We start from the raw sequence: 14765 nt of genomic DNA on the forward strand, positions 1-14765 counted from the left end.
GAGAAAGGGGCAGGGACTCTTGGGGCCTCTGCACACACCTCTCTCCAGCTGGCTTGTCCTTCCCTGGTCCCGGGGGGCTGCCTCTGCCCTGGAGAACCATTCCCCACAGCCAGATAGTATCTGTCTTCCCTCTTTTCTCTCCTCTTGGCATCCACTGGCACATGCTCAGGTGGTACCCAGACACCCCTGTTTTCATCTCTGTTTACCTGCCTATCACTTCAGGATTTCGAATCTCCACCAAGGTGCCTTGTGCACGTCTTAATTGCATGTTGAATCTCAATGTAGTATTATTATTCCCCACGGCATCTAGAGACTTGATTATATACCCAGCTTAGTGACCTCGGGAGTTCCTTAAACCCACCGAGCCTCAGTTTGTTCATCTGTAAAATAGGTGTAGTGGACAGCACCCACTTCCAGGGGTTACTGAAAAAATTCAATGGGACAACGGCCCATCGCCCAAGTGCAAGGCACGCTGTAGTGCTTAAGACACTCTGCCATCCTGGCTTTTTTATTGGTTTTGACTCATGAAAGGGGGTGAAGATCAAAGACCAGGAGTGGGAGAAGGGGGGCCATGCCACCTGACGGGGGCCTGACTGGGGGCCAAGTGTGGGGGGTGGAGCGTCTCCCCCGCGGATGAGCCCAGACCGACCCCCAGGCTGTAGGCCCTGCATCCGCATCCGGCAGCTACACAGCAACTTCCTCTAGAGGGAGCTGATTGGAGCTGGGAGCTGCCGGCACCTCTAGGACCACCGCAGCCTCGCGGGTCCCTAGGGCCCCGCGGGGACAAGCGGCGGCTGCATCCAGACGCCAGGACTGCGCTGACGCCTGTTCCTGGAAGCCGGGCCTGGGCACCCGACCCCCCGGGAGCAGCCGCTGGCCTCTCAGGATCTCTGGCCTCGGCCCTGTGAGCCATCCGGGCCTGGGCTAGGGTCCCGGCAGGTAAGGTGGGAGGGTCTGGCCCATCCTCCCAGCTTTCGGCGGCCCTAGGCCCAAGGGGATACAAGGAGCCCCCAGGCAGCCGGGTGGGGAGGGGGAGGTCTGGAGGCTTGCCTGGGCAGCTTCGCCAACCCCTGCTGAGGGCTTGATCCAGCCAGGGCTCCCTCTGGTTGCCCCTCACACAGCTCCCCCAGCCCCCCCGCCCCGGCCCTGCCCTGGCCCTGGGCGCCAAAGAATTGGGTGCCAAAGAACCAGGTCCTTTAGCAGTCTGGGGGGTTGGGAGTGGAGGTCAGAGCCAAGGTCAAGGGCAGGGAGAGAACTTTCATCGTGCTTCCTGTGCCCCAGGAGCCTTAGACTGGGTCTGCTGCCCAACCAGGCATCTCCCCCTTGGGGAACATCCTAGGCCCAGCAAGTGGAGAGCAGGGGACTCCCCTTACCAGGAAGTCTGGCCACTTGGATGAGGGCAGGGGTAGGCCCAGGGCGGCATAGGCCTCTGGCCCTGGGGGCCGCTCTGACGCCCCACCTACTCCCCAGCAGCGAGCCCCTGGGGTAGCGGTGGATGGAGTTGGTGGTGCAGTCAGCATCCTCCTGCCCTGCTGTCCCGGGGGTGCCGGTTTTGCTCGGGGGACCAGGGGAGAGGGAAGGGCATCTTGTTCCGGAAGGAGCAGGAGGGATGGGGGTGTGCCAAGCAAAGGTCTCTTCCATGCTGGCACCCAGGGCTGGAAGAGGGGAGGGTCTGCCTTCCCCCTTATCCCTGCCCCCAGGAGGTGGAGGGGTGGAGAGCCCTCCCTCACCCCTTCCTGAGAGCTCTCGCGCTGGGGCCCTTTCGAAAATGGCCCCGGGCCAGAGAGGCAGGAGGAAGGCAGGGAGGGTACTCAGGTCCTCCCTGAGAGGAGAAGGTGGCTGTGCTTGGCCCGGGGTAGGACTGCACCTTCCACAGGGGAAGGAGGAGGGGCACTTCCCCAAAAGGCTGATGGAGGCAGCTTTGGGGGGGTGGGTATGAAGAGATGCAAATTGAAAGTGAAACAGCTCACGTCCAGGAAATACTCCCTGTGTCGAGGGTTCACAGAGCAGATGAGGGCTGTGGCCAGGACTGAGCAAAGAGGAAAACGGGCTGGGGATAGGAGAGCAGGTATGTTGTGGGGTACATGCATGAGGTGGGGGGGGCGGGGGAGCTGTGGAGACAGCTTCCTCAGCTCACGGCAAGGCGGGATGTCACCAGGTCACCACAAACTGAAAATAAGTCTGAAATGAGTATCGAGGGTATGAACTGCTGAAAATTCAGATTACCAACCTGACTTCTGATTAGCTATGTGGCCCTCGGGCCCTAACTTCTTGGTGCCTCACTTTCCCCCCCTGTAAAATGGGTACGATGGTGCTTGCCTTGCTGGGTTAATATAACGTTTTCAGTGTCTGACAGCCCTGGAGGAGTGATCGAAGGAAGGAAGGCATAGATGCTCGGGCACCATCTGTGGCTAACGGGCCTGAGCTGGCAAACAGGCGTGCTCTGGCCAGCCAAGGGGAAGTGGGACCTTCGAGCACAGCTTTCATGGGTCACTGGCTAGAAGGTGGCAATCCTGCGGTAAGCGTGTGCTAGGTAGAGTGCAGGAGGCCCCAGGAGCAGCGGGAAGAACCCCCCAGCCTCTAAACTCGCCTCATTTGCCCAGGAGTGAGGTGAATTATGACTTGAGATCCATGAGGGCACTGCGGCCGTCACCCCTCCCCAGGGCCCTGGCTGCAGGCTCCAGGTCCCTAGGTATGAATCCCAACTGCCCTGCCTTTCTCCCACTCTCTTGAATGATTGCTAATGAAATGCTCAGGAAGTTCTGATTCTGCCAGTAGGCGTCACAGGGACCCAAGGTGGTGAAATGAGAGGCGGCTGGAGCTAGGACCACGGGGTCTTTGGGGAATGGGGGATCCCCTCCTCTCTCTGTGGCTGTGGGACCCTCTCATCAACAGCCCCTGCCCGTCCCCATCTCTGCTTTTTCTCACCTATCCCCACAGGCTAACCCTGTCCTCCACTGGGACCTGAGAAATGGCATCTGGGCAAGGCCCAGGTCCTCCCAGGCAGGGGTGTGGAGAGCCGGCCCCGTCTTCTACTTCCGGTAAGGGTCTCTCTGCCCCTCGCCCATCCCATAACCACCAGGACTGTCTGAGAGGGTGGTGAGAGCAGAAGTGGACAGGGCCAGGCAGGACTTACAGGCAGGCTCTCCTGTCCCCGTTCACTCACCTTGGATAAAGGAGAATAGCGTCTCCCCACCTGGTGCAGGTGGGTGCAGGTGGCCTCAGAAGCTGGAGTGCAGTCCAGGTTAAGCCCTGGAAGTGGGGAGGAGGTTGGGCCTGGGGGGCAGGGGCAGAGGCTAGGAGAGGCTCGGGAGGGAGTGTGAGGTGGGCACAGCGCCATGCCAAGGAAGAAGAGCAGGAAGAGGTGAGGAGAGGCCAGAAGAGTGGGGTGTGGCTATCCTATTCCTACAGTAGGAGAAAGAAGGAAGTTCCTAGGCTTATCACCCCGTCGGGCCTGCTAACTGGCGAAAGCGATTGTTACAACTTTGGGGAGGAAGTAAGATGGCTGCCCTTCTTTCCTCTTCCAAGGGGACCATCAGGGACACCTGCAGTCCCCAGCCCACTACAGACTGCTCCCTGGGCTTTGGGTTCAGTGCCCCGTCTGTCACTATGTCCCTATGTGACTTTTCTGGGCCCAAAGCTACAATTTCAAATTCTGTTTCCCACATTCCCTGAGCCATAAGAGCTGGGTACCTGTACACACTAAAAATCCCACATGCCTGGCTTACGTCCTGGTTCTTTCTAACCGTGTGACCTCATACAAGTTATGTAAACATCCCGTGCCTCGGCCTCCCCATCTGTAAACTGGGGTTCACCTACTCCACAAGGCTGTTGTGAGGATGATCCTGTACCCAGGAAGCACTAACCATTAACTAAGGGCTAGAGTTAGGGACGCTTCTGTCCGGGGGGCAGGACGGCTGAGGCCTTGAGGAAGAGTGACCCATCCACAAAGCATGGGGCTGCCCGGTCCAGCCCTTCCTCCCTGACTCCTGGCTTTGATCCTCAGAGGAGCAGGTAGCCCGGGACACCGAGGAGGTTTTCCGCAGCTATGTTTTTTACCGCCATCGGCAGGAGCAGGAGGCTGAGGGGGCGGCTGCACCTGCTGACCCAGAAATGGTCTCCTTGTCCCTAGAACCTAGCAGGTGAGCAAGAGGCCCCTGGGCCCACAGGGCCATCTCCAGGGAAGTGGAGGCTCACATGGAGTCACTGCCCTGCAGGTCCAGGGAGCTGGGGAGGTCTCGGCAGGGGGGGTGGGGGGGTGGGTGGGGTGGTGAGGGGATGGGTCTTGTCCTTCTCCCATCGTTGCCTTTTTCATTTTGGGCTTCCACCCGCATCTGGGACCTTGCACCCTTTATAGTGCATGCCTGTCCCATGACCCTGGGCTCGGCCCTCATGTCTGAACACTGTCAGGAACCTCCAGGGAGGGGTCCACAAGGCTGGGGGCATCTTAGGCAGAACCCCTTCTCCGTGAGCCCAGGTCCCAGCCCTGCCTGCCCTGGGCCTGCTCACCTCCCTGGCTCCCGTTCCTCCAGCACCATGGGGCAGGTGGGTCGGCAGCTCGCCATCATCGGGGACGACATCAACCAGCGCTACGACTCCGAGTTCCAGACCATGCTGCAGCACCTACAGCCTACAGCAGAGAACGCCTATGAGTATTTCACCAAGATTGCCTTGAGGTAGTCCTGGCCCCGGCCTCTCCGCTATGCTCTCGCCCTCATACTGTGTCCTGCCCGTGGGATGGGAGACCCACGCTTCTCTGTCAGCGTCAAGAGACATGTGTGCCATTCCCGTATCTGCTGTTAGCTCACGCGTGGTCTTGGGCCCCTGTCTTTTTCTCTCTGGGCCCCAGACTCCTCATCTTCAGTGTAGAAGCTCACAGCTCCTGTGAGCTGGGGCACTGAGGACTTGACCGGATAGATCGGGGACTAGAGAGGCGCCTAGTATGGGGCTGGCCCCATAGCTCCCCAGCCCCGCTGAGACACAGTTGTCCTTCCAATTCGGAATCATATTCCTACCAAAGACGGTCAGGTTGCTCGTGTCCTGGAAATGGCTTCCCTTTGCTACAATCTGGTGTCCGAGAGGCATTCGGTGAGAGAGACCACGTGCCTGGGTCAAATCTCAGCTTTGTAACTTACGGGCTTTGTGAAACCCTCTGGCCCTCAGGCCCCATGTCTATAAAATAGAGGAAGTAGGCTCAGAACAGTGGCCGTACTAATGGTGTCGTCTGTTGTTAAATCTGGGTTAGGAGTTGGCCTCGAGGTGACTGACACTGGGGTGAGGATGGGGGTTAGGTGACAGATTTAGGGTTAGCGCTCAGAGCCCAAACGGCCTGCCCCTGTCCTTCGAGGCTGCCCCCGCCCCACTCGGATTCCAGGACCTGTCCTAACCTCCTCTTTGTCCTTCTCTCTCTGCTGTCTCTCGGGCTGCCAGGCCAGCAGCAACAGCCACAGGTAATCTCCCTGCTGCGTCTGTCTGCTTGCTGCCCTCCCTGCCGTCTGTCCTTCAGCGCTCACCACGCTGTGGCCACAACCCCAGCGGCAGCATCGCGCTCATATGCCCTCTGAGTTTTCTCCTTTCACAGAGATGCAGGCTCTTCCCAAACTGAGGCCAGGCTGGGGCAGCCTCTGCCACCTTGGTTCACAGCTCAGCCGTTCTGCTTTCCAGCTGGGAGCGGGGCGGGTGGCCACCAGACAGTGGGAGAGGAAGAGCAGGCTGCAGGGCCTTCTGGGGGACTCCGCTGACAGGATCACCACTCTGCCTGCAGCCTGTTTGAGAGCGGCATCAACTGGGGCCGAGTGGTGGCTCTCCTGGGCTTCGGCTACCGCCTGGCCCTGCACGTCTACCAGCGTGGCCTGACTGGCTTCCTGGGCCAGGTGACCCGCTTCGTGGCCGACTTCATGCTGCATCACTGCATTGCCCGGTGGATTGCGCAGAGGGGCGGCTGGGTAAGTGCTGCCGCTCTCCCGGCCCCGCCCCAGCCCTGGCCTGCCCCTATTTGCTCTCAGCCCCTCTGTGACCACTCCGTCTCTCCTGGCAGGTGGCAGCCCTGAACTTGGGAAATGGCCCCATCCTGAACGTGCTGATAGTTCTGTCTGTGGTTCTGTTGGGCCAGTTTGTGGTACGAAGATTCTTCAAATCATGACTCCCAGAGGGGCCCTTTGGGGTCCTAGCAGACACCCCTGCCTGGACTTCAGCCAAGCCTTCTCCCCTCACCCCTCCCCTGCAGGGGCCCTCCCTCAAGAATACAGAAGCTTTAGCAAGTGGGCACTCCAGCTTTCAGAGCGCCCCTGCCCAGGGGTCAGTCAGGCTGCCGGGGTGCCCCAACATTGCATGGTGCTAATGGGCTCCCTCTCTGGGCCCCATCCTGTCAGAGAGGGGCTGTAGCCTTCTTCCTCAGCTCTCTGGGACTCCCTCAGCCCTGTCTATTGGACGCTGGGGAGATTGACAACTTGGGGAAGCAAGAGGCTGAAAGTCACTTCCCCCCAAATTTTTAATGGTTATATCTTTTTAGAATGCCCTTGGAAGGACTCTCCCCGCCCCCCATTCCCACCACTCTGCCCAAGTCAGGACGTCTGGGATGTGGGGGTTAGTAGGCCACTCTGTGTTTCCCAGGATTCAGCTGTTCTAGAAGGTCAGAGCTTGATTGCTGGGCCTGGAGCCCAGTCCTGGCCCTTCCTAAGCTCTCCCCTGGCTCCCACTCCCCCCACCCCATAATGCCTTTGCAGTGGACTCTCAGGGATTCTGGGCCTGGGTGTGGGATAGGGATGGAGTGGGGGTGCAGACCAGAGTTGTCAGAACTTCATCAGTACCCCCCTGCCTCCCGAGATCCTCAGTGCTTTCCCTTCCCCTCACCTATTACCACTTAAACCCAACCTATTCACTACAAGTGAAGCCCACCCTGCCCCCATCACTCCAGATAAGAAAGGAGGGGTCTTGGGTAAGTGCAGTGCTAAGGTCCCCTCCTTGCCCAGACTATAGACTTTAGGACTGGTTTGTTATTGTCAGGGAAAGGGGGTAAGGAGCTCATCTTGAGGTTTCTGAGTGAGAAAAGGGCTGTCAATGTCACTAGGAACACCAGAGTTGGGCTCCTCCCTCATGGCCTGGGCACAGTGTAATCTGGGGGTGTGGATGGGGAAACTGTGAATACTTGAACTCTATCCCCCATCCGCACCCCCCACTCTCCACACTCCTCACCTGCCTAACCCCCTCCTGTGGGTGGGGGTGGGAATGCCTTGTCTATCTTGCACAGCCTAGAGGTTTGGGGGTAAGGAGAGAGAAGTTCTTGATTAAGCCAAATGCAGGGAGGGGATGCAGATGGAGCCCACTGGCCAGCCGTTACCCTGAGTGTGTCTGAAAATAAACTGCAATCCCCTGATTCCTGTGTGATAATTTTTGTATCCTCTGCTACCCCTCTCTCCACCAGGCTGGATTAGGGGAACCTGGGCGTGCCTGGCATTCACACGGTTTATTACTGAATAAGAGCTCATATTAGGCCTTCACAATCATGTAGAAGGCTGGGTGTGGTTTTCCCAGGCCCCAGCTCCCTACAAGGCTTCGGCCCCTCCCCACCTCTCCTAGACCCTTCTCCAGGCGCCTCCCTCATCTTTGTGTCCCAGGCAAGTTTCCCACCCCTTAGGAAGTTGGGGGACCCCAAACTGCTGGGCTCTGGCTGTGGATCTGGTAGAGCAGTTGTGCATGTCTGGGGACTTCCAGAGGCCACCTCAGGACTGATTTGAATGCCCCTCCCCGGGGCCACCATCCCTGAGGGCCCCAAAAGCCCTTCTCTCCCACACCTGGCTCTGCCTGGGACACAGTGTCTCAGCCCACTCCTCCCCATGTTCCCCACAACTAGCACACACACAGGGCTTTTCATTCCAGGAATTCTGTGCTGCACCAGAATCCCTACGGGAAGGCAACTAGGGGTGATAAAAATAACAAGCACGGAGGCGTTCAAATATTCCAAAGTCTTTCCAGTCCTGGGCACCCGGGTCTGTGTTTCTGACACCCTTCCAAAATGGTCACATTCAAGTCCTAAAGGACTTAGGGGCTTCACTGTCACTTCCTGAGGGCATCTTGCCAATCCCCTCTTTCTTTGGACTTGGGTCTTCAAAGAGCACGTACAGACTGCAGTCACTGCAAGCCGCCCCCCCACCCCCCCGCCCCGCGCGCCCCGCCTCCGGCAACATAGGCGGCTGGAAGGGTGGTGGCTACAGGTCGCCCGGCAATCTGCAGGAAAAGCTCCTAGACAACCTACAGGGAACACACACTGAGTGCCAGGCCTCATGCTGAGATTTATCATACACGCCCGATCGGTACGTATTATAGCTGGTGACCTGGGGGGTTGGAAGGTGGGACTGGGGCTTAAACCCCAACTTTACAGATAAAGGAAACTGAGGTACCTGCCCAGAGTCACCAGGTAGAAAGGGCGGGAGATGGCACTTGCCACCAGATACTGGCTCGAGGTTTTACGTAGAGGCCGGCCAGGTGGGGACCGGGGCCGTTGGTCTCCAGCGCAGGACGGCCAAAGGCTCAGGCGGGGCGGGGGTGTAACTCGCCTCTCTGCCCACCGCGCGCAGCCGCCGCGCCACAGCCCCACGAATCTGAAGATCTTGGAGATGGGCGGGCTACCCGAGTCCAAGATGGCCGTCGCCGCACCGAGCACGCCAGCGTGCCCTCTGGTGGGCGGGGCCTTCGGATGCCCCTCCCTTCCCTCCCCGCGGGGTTTTGTAAACCGCTTGAGGACCTTCTTTGGAAGAGCGGGTATTTCTATCGCTGCGAGGAAGGCGGGCGGGCAGTGGCAGGAACTGTGGCTTTCTCTGCCCCTGTAAGGAAGGAGTTGGAACTCTATCCTGAAGGCGTGGGGAGCCCCAAAACGTTTGGCCTGAGTCTACCCCGGTCCCCTCCACTCCATCCTTTGTTCTGCCAGAATGAAGTTTCCAAAACCGAAATCTCAGCGCGTTCCGCGGTTGCCGAAAGCAGTGCGTGAGAAGTTGGGAGGCACAGAAAAAGGCAGAGGTCGTGGGGGTGCAGGGGAGCAGATGAATTCTGCAGGTATTAAGAAGTTAAATTCTCAAAATTTTGGTTCCTCTGAAATTGTAGCCTCGTTTCCATCAAAGAGGTCTAGATTCTTGTCTGTGGGGCCACTGAGCTGGAGTAGGTAGTACAGCCCCGGGAGAGAAGCGTGTTCAGGTGTCATCTGCTCAGTTGTGCAGTGTGAGTATAAAACCTGCCTTGCCTTGTACCCAGAGCCTCCCTGCCTCCCCGCCCCACCCCACAGTTTACCTTCATGTGTCTGCTGTTTTACCTCCTCTGAAAAAAGTTTATTTTAGGTCCACTAGGTGTCCATCCGAACAAGAAAATCCTCCCTTTGCCCAAACCACTCAGTGGAACTGAATGTAAGTTTTTATGACCTAACCATCTAAATAGCATTAAAATAAATTAAAATTAATTCATTAGTTAGTTAAAATAAAAGAAACCCCCATCATATCCTGCTCCGTTGTACACACCTCAGGTGTAAAGCCCCCTGATCAAAGACACTTGTAAAATATGGATTTAATTCACTCTAATCCCACGTGTGTGGGTGGGTATGTGTGTGTAAGAGAGGCAGAAAGAGAGGAAGAGGGGAAGAGATGGAATGGAGTTACCAAAGATTGCTGGAAGTGTCCAAAGGAACCAGAAACCCAGCTTCTGGGACATGTTCAACAATTGCTGGACATGTTAAAAAGGTGAACACCAGACTACTGGCATATTGAAAATGCCGGAAGGGGGGTGGTGGGGAGGAGTCAGCCCACCAGATAATAAGGGAACAAAAACCAGTGATCTGGCCTATTGAGCACATGGCTGGTAGCAGATCCCCAGCAAATTGTGTGAATGAGCCAGTTAGAGGGGCAGCATTACAAGACTGAGACCAGGTGATGAACGAGTGTGAGCAGAAACTGGATTTTTCTGAGAAGTCACTTAATAGCTGAAGGGACTAAAGCCACAGAATTTCCCTCCACCTGGAGTATGGGATTTGGCAACCAAATGTATGCCTGTGAGGATGTGAAGGCCTGTGTGTGCCATCAGGAGAGTAACATTTGAGTGGGCGTCCATTGTTGAAATCAACAGACAAATCAGAATACTTCTCAGTTCCACTTAACTCTTGCTTTGCAATCTTGGAATCATTCCTGGTGCCTAATGCCTCAACTTTTCCCAGCTTTGGCTAAGAACACAGCACGAAGACAGTTCTTCCAAGTTGCCTGCTGCATTGCATCCACAGTGAAACTCCTTTTGCAAAGTTCAGACTTCTGTGATGATTGGCTGCCTGGGAGCGGCATTCACCAACCTTAACATGTTTTGATCTGACCCCTGATCTCTGACCTTACTGAGGGCAACTTCTCCAATTCATTTCTGGCAGAGGGGTAGGCTTCCTCCAGAATGGGAACATTTTCTTGCTAAATTCTCAGGTGGACCCCACCAGGAAAAGGCGGAGTGAATTTGACACATTGAGCATCTCTGAATTGTGGATGTTGTGAATCAGAGTGCAAGAGAGGCCCTGGGTTGGGCTTAGAGATGTGGGTTCCCATGTCTGCTGAAAAAGAACAAGGTTCCCAGGAACCTGAATAACACTGCTACTGGGCTGTGTAAGAGAAGAGCTGTGTGTAGGCTCAAAACCAAGTGCTGTCCTGGTAAGGGTGGGGGGCAATCCTCCTGGGTGTATGGTGATATATAGTATAGTGTAATGGAACAGATTGTCTTTACATGACCTTAAAATCCTTAACATATCCTTTAAATACAAGATACAAATATACACATTATGTTTTTTTTCAGTAATCTCTATGCCCAACATGGGGTTTGAACCCATAACCCCGAGATCAAGAGTTGTATGCTCCACCAACTGAGCCAGGCAGGCACCCTATTTTCTATTTTTTTAAGCAGTAAATCATCTCAAAGCCCCACTGTGGACAGTGGAGGGATGAGAGTGAGGAAGGGGGCGCCTCTCTGGAGAAAGTCATTTTTTTTTTCTGTTTCACAAAATTGCCTCCTAAATATGCCCCCTGCCCCTTACACTTAGAAGAAGGAGAGACCTTGGAATTTCTCCACTTTAATCTAAATTCTGGGGAAAGATTGTGGTGCCAGGAAAGGAGAAAGGAGGAAATGAACATGTGTTGAGTTATCATGTTTATGACAGACATCTTGTTTGGCTGCACAGCTCTCTAAGACAGAAATTACTATGCCCATTTTATAGATGAAGCAAAAAAACAGTATACTAAAGAAAGAACAGGGGCGCCTGGGTGGCTCAGATGGTTAAGCGTCTGCCTTCGGCTCAGGTCATGATCCCAGGGTCCTGGGATCGAGTCCCGCATCGGGCTCCCTGCTCCTTGGGAGCCTGCTTCTCCCTCTGCCTCTCTCTCTCTCTCTTATGAATAAATAAATAAAATCTTTAAAAAAAAAAAAAGAAAGAAAGAACAGGATGGTATAAGATAATGGTCGGTTGCATCATTCACTCTATCATAAGTGTTGTTTTTGTTCCTTTGCATAGATAAATAATATAAATTAATACACTGATTAGTTTTGTTTAAATCTAGGTTTACATTTAGAAGGATAATTATCAGGGAAGCCTGAGTGGTGCAGTCGAATAAACATCTGACTTGTGGTTTCGGCTCAGGTCATGATCTCAGGGTTGTGAGATCGAGCCCTGCGTCAGGCTCTGTGCTCATCGCAGAGTCTGCTTGATTCTCTCTCCCTCTGCTCAGGCTCTCTCTCTCTCTCAAATAAAATAAATAAATCTTAAAAAAAAATAGAAGGTTAATTATCAGACTTTTCTTTAGTTGTAGGGACAAATTAATAAGATGGTTGTAGAATTGTGGCAAGAAAAATATGAACAGAAAACATTTTATTCTACCACCTTAGGAAGGAAAATAGAAATGACCATATTAAAAAAAATGACCATATTAAAAAAAAAGACCATATAAAAAAAAGTCCATAATGTTACTTCATTTTTGTAAGATTAAGGAAAAGATTTATTTTTATTTTTTATTTTATTTATAAGATTTTATTTACTTATTTCAGACAGAGAGAGACATCACAAGCCAGGCAGGGGAGAAGCAGAGAGAGAAGCAGGCAGGGAGGCTGAGCAGGGAGCCCTATTCGGGAATCGATCCCAGGACTCTGGGATCGTGACCTGAGCCAAAGGCAGCTGCTTACCCGACTGAGCCACCCAGGTGCCCTAAAATTTTTTTCTTCTTTAGAGATAGAGATAGAGAGCATAAGTGAGGGGGAGGGGCAGAGGGAGAGAGAGAACCTTAAGCAAACTTCCTGGTCAGCACAGAGCCCAAGGGGTGGCTTTACCTCAAGACCCTGAGACCATGACCTGAGCCGAAATCAAGAGTCAGACCCTTAACTGACTGAGCCACCCAGGGACCCCTAGGGAAAAGACTTTTTTTTTTTTTTGAGATTTTATTTATTTATTTGAGAGAGAACGCGAGCAGGGGGAGGAGCAGAGGGAGAGGGACGAGCAGACTCCCCGCTGCTCAAGGAGCCCCAGGCAGGGCTCCATCCCCTAGAACATGACCTGAGCAGAAACCAAGAATCGGATGCTCAACAGACTGAGCCACCCAGGTGCCCCCTTAGGGAAAAGATTTTTGAAGATTGAGATAGTCTTGGTGGCGCTTGGGTGGCTCAGTCGTTAAGTGTCTGCCTTCAGCTCAGGTCATGGTCCCAGGGTCCTGGGATCATAACCTGAGCCGAAGGCAGCAGCCCAACCGACTGAGCCACCCAGGTGCCCCTAATGTGTGTATAATATTTAAGAGAAGTTGGCATATTAGAGAATCTGACAGATTAGTCTTGTGATTTCAAATTGAATTGTGTAATTTATTTTAGACTTTAAAGCTGAAAGGTATAAGATAATTTGACTATGTTTGTAAACAGTATTGAAATCTTTAAGATAACTTGATTTGCCACATTTAAAACCTTGAAATATTAAGTTTATGAGAGTCATTTACATGCTTAAGATTTTTTCTTGTTTGACTTGTAAATCGGCCCTATGAGGAATTTGAAGTGCTTGAAAAAATCAAGTATATTAAATTTGTAAATGTAGTTTAAATGCGTAAGAGAATTTAATTAGCTAGCTTCGTAAATGGCAAGAGTAATGTTCAAGCAAATTTAATATGTCAAGCCCATGGGCTAATTGAACATTAATCAAGGAACAAGTTATTACTTTTATTTTTGTATGAAAATTACAAGATTTCTAAATAGAACATCAAAGTTATGCAAGTTAAACTTAAAAACTTAAGAAAATCAGTTTGTAAATTTACAACTTTAATTAATTGAAAACTGATTTACATAAGCAACTGCAAATAGTGTAAATGAACCCAAGTTCGTCTACCCAACGCGTAGCAAAGCCAATTACTGAGACGTCGAGTATGCAGCAAGGAAAAGATTTATTTGAGAGGCAGCAAAAAGAGGAGACAGAAGGCTGGCTCAAATCTCTTTCCCCCAAGTGAGATTAGAACAAATGTTTATAATCTTAGGGGGGGGGGATTACATACATATTGATGCAAAGGGTGGGGAAACATACGACTCTTCATGAGGAAAGATGGAGCATGTGCATTGAGCATGTAACGTACATCCCATGTCCACTTTGGGGTGGGAGATGTAACATTAAATGAGACAAAATTTGGCCCCTGATGTCAGGAGGTCATCTGTAGGACAAGAGGGGCTGGCTATGCTTTGAAAGCCAGCATAAACTGGATACAATCTTGGGCTCATTATCTCAGGGAAGGCCTGCCAGGCATTGCTGTTCACAGGTTGAAACCATATCAGTGACCTTCATTTATGTGAGTCCAGGCCTCTGTGGAAACAGCTAGTGGGTTTGTTATGGGGTCTGAAAAGAAATAATAGCTGATTAGGGAGAGACAGATCTCTGAAAAACAAGCTTTTCTGTGAGTCTCAATCTTATTAATCCTATGGGGCACATTTTCAATCCCCCCCCCGAGTTATGATCATTCCTCAATCTTGAAGGAACTGGGACAAGGACTGCTCTGGCTACTTCCTGCTGGAAAGGGCGCAGTTTCAGGGTTTGAGGAATGAAACAACTTTGTACTTTGTTGGAGATATTCCCTGGTCCTTGGCTTAACATATACGCTCTGCATGACCAAGGTATTAGTTACTTCTTTGGCCATTTTGGAGCAACACTGGAAAGCACGTTTGATTAGTACATATCCAATTAATGAAATGAAAAGTATAGATAACCCAAATCTTAGTAGTCCTTGTAACATTGACCTAATCCCTTGGGGAATCCGGAAAAAGAATCCAGTAAACCAATCACTTTTTCCAAGCACCTCTGGGGAAATTTGCTATGGCCAAGTGGCTTGCTCTCTGGTTTTATCTAAATGAAATTTTAGTTTTTACTGCAGCAGAAGTGTTAATATAAACACAGCAAGTTGTGTTCGCAATGGCATTCTACCCTGTTCTGCAAGAATATAATGCAAAGCAGTGTGATTATCAAGCATTACCTTGGCTAACGAATTTACTTTCTTCTTGTTGGGCAACAATGGTAAGAGCAGTTTTGTTGACCAGCTAAAAATGTTCTCCCAAGATCCATCCTCTTGATAACCAGGCAAGTAATCCCCATCTGGTGTCGATTCCCTTTTTGCTCAATAAAAAGTTGAAAAGTTCACTGGAATTGTGAACAGAGAAAGGGGTAACAAGTTCCCTAGTAAGTAGACCCCTCCTATTCTCCAGCTGTCAAGCCCAGGGTTGGTTAGAAGTAATGAGAAGATCCC

At 52.4% G+C, this 14765-nt stretch overlaps 1 protein-coding gene across 2 annotated transcripts; it reads left to right on the forward strand.

Moving 5' to 3' along the window:
- Positions 1-729: 729 nt before the first annotated feature.
- Positions 730-7368, forward strand: BAK1 (BCL2 antagonist/killer 1). Of its 2 annotated transcripts, none has more exons than XM_021684578.1 (6): positions 730-939; positions 2941-3041; positions 4007-4142; positions 4533-4676; positions 5765-5945; positions 6038-7368. In XM_021684578.1, exons 2-6 carry the CDS (start codon positions 2972-2974, stop codon positions 6140-6142), a joined length of 636 nt encoding a protein of 211 aa, XP_021540253.1. In that variant the 5' UTR covers positions 730-939; positions 2941-2971; the 3' UTR covers positions 6143-7368. The 2 variants fall into 2 exon arrangements, with proteins under 2 accessions (XP_021540253.1, XP_021540252.1); XM_021684577.1 differs by lacking the exon at positions 730-939 and adding an exon at positions 2001-2068.
- The last annotated feature ends 7397 nt before the right edge of the window (positions 7369-14765 follow it).

This window comes from Neomonachus schauinslandi, chromosome 8, assembly GCF_002201575.2.
Source record: "Neomonachus schauinslandi chromosome 8, ASM220157v2, whole genome shotgun sequence".
In the NCBI taxonomy this organism is placed as follows: domain Eukaryota; kingdom Metazoa; phylum Chordata; class Mammalia; order Carnivora; family Phocidae; genus Neomonachus; species Neomonachus schauinslandi.

Excerpts from the sequence above, each read along its gene's own strand:
- BAK1 (XM_021684578.1), top strand. The coding sequence starts at position 2,972 with ATGGCATCTGGGCAAGGCCCAGGTCCTCCCAGGCAGGGGTGTGGAGAG. Across the intron at positions 4,677-5,764 it reads TTCACCAAGATTGCCTTGAG|CCTGTTTGAGAGCGGCATCA; the intron begins GTAGTCCTGGCC and ends CTCTGCCTGCAG. Across the intron at positions 5,946-6,037 it reads TTGCGCAGAGGGGCGGCTGG|GTGGCAGCCCTGAACTTGGG; the intron begins GTAAGTGCTGCC and ends CTCTCCTGGCAG.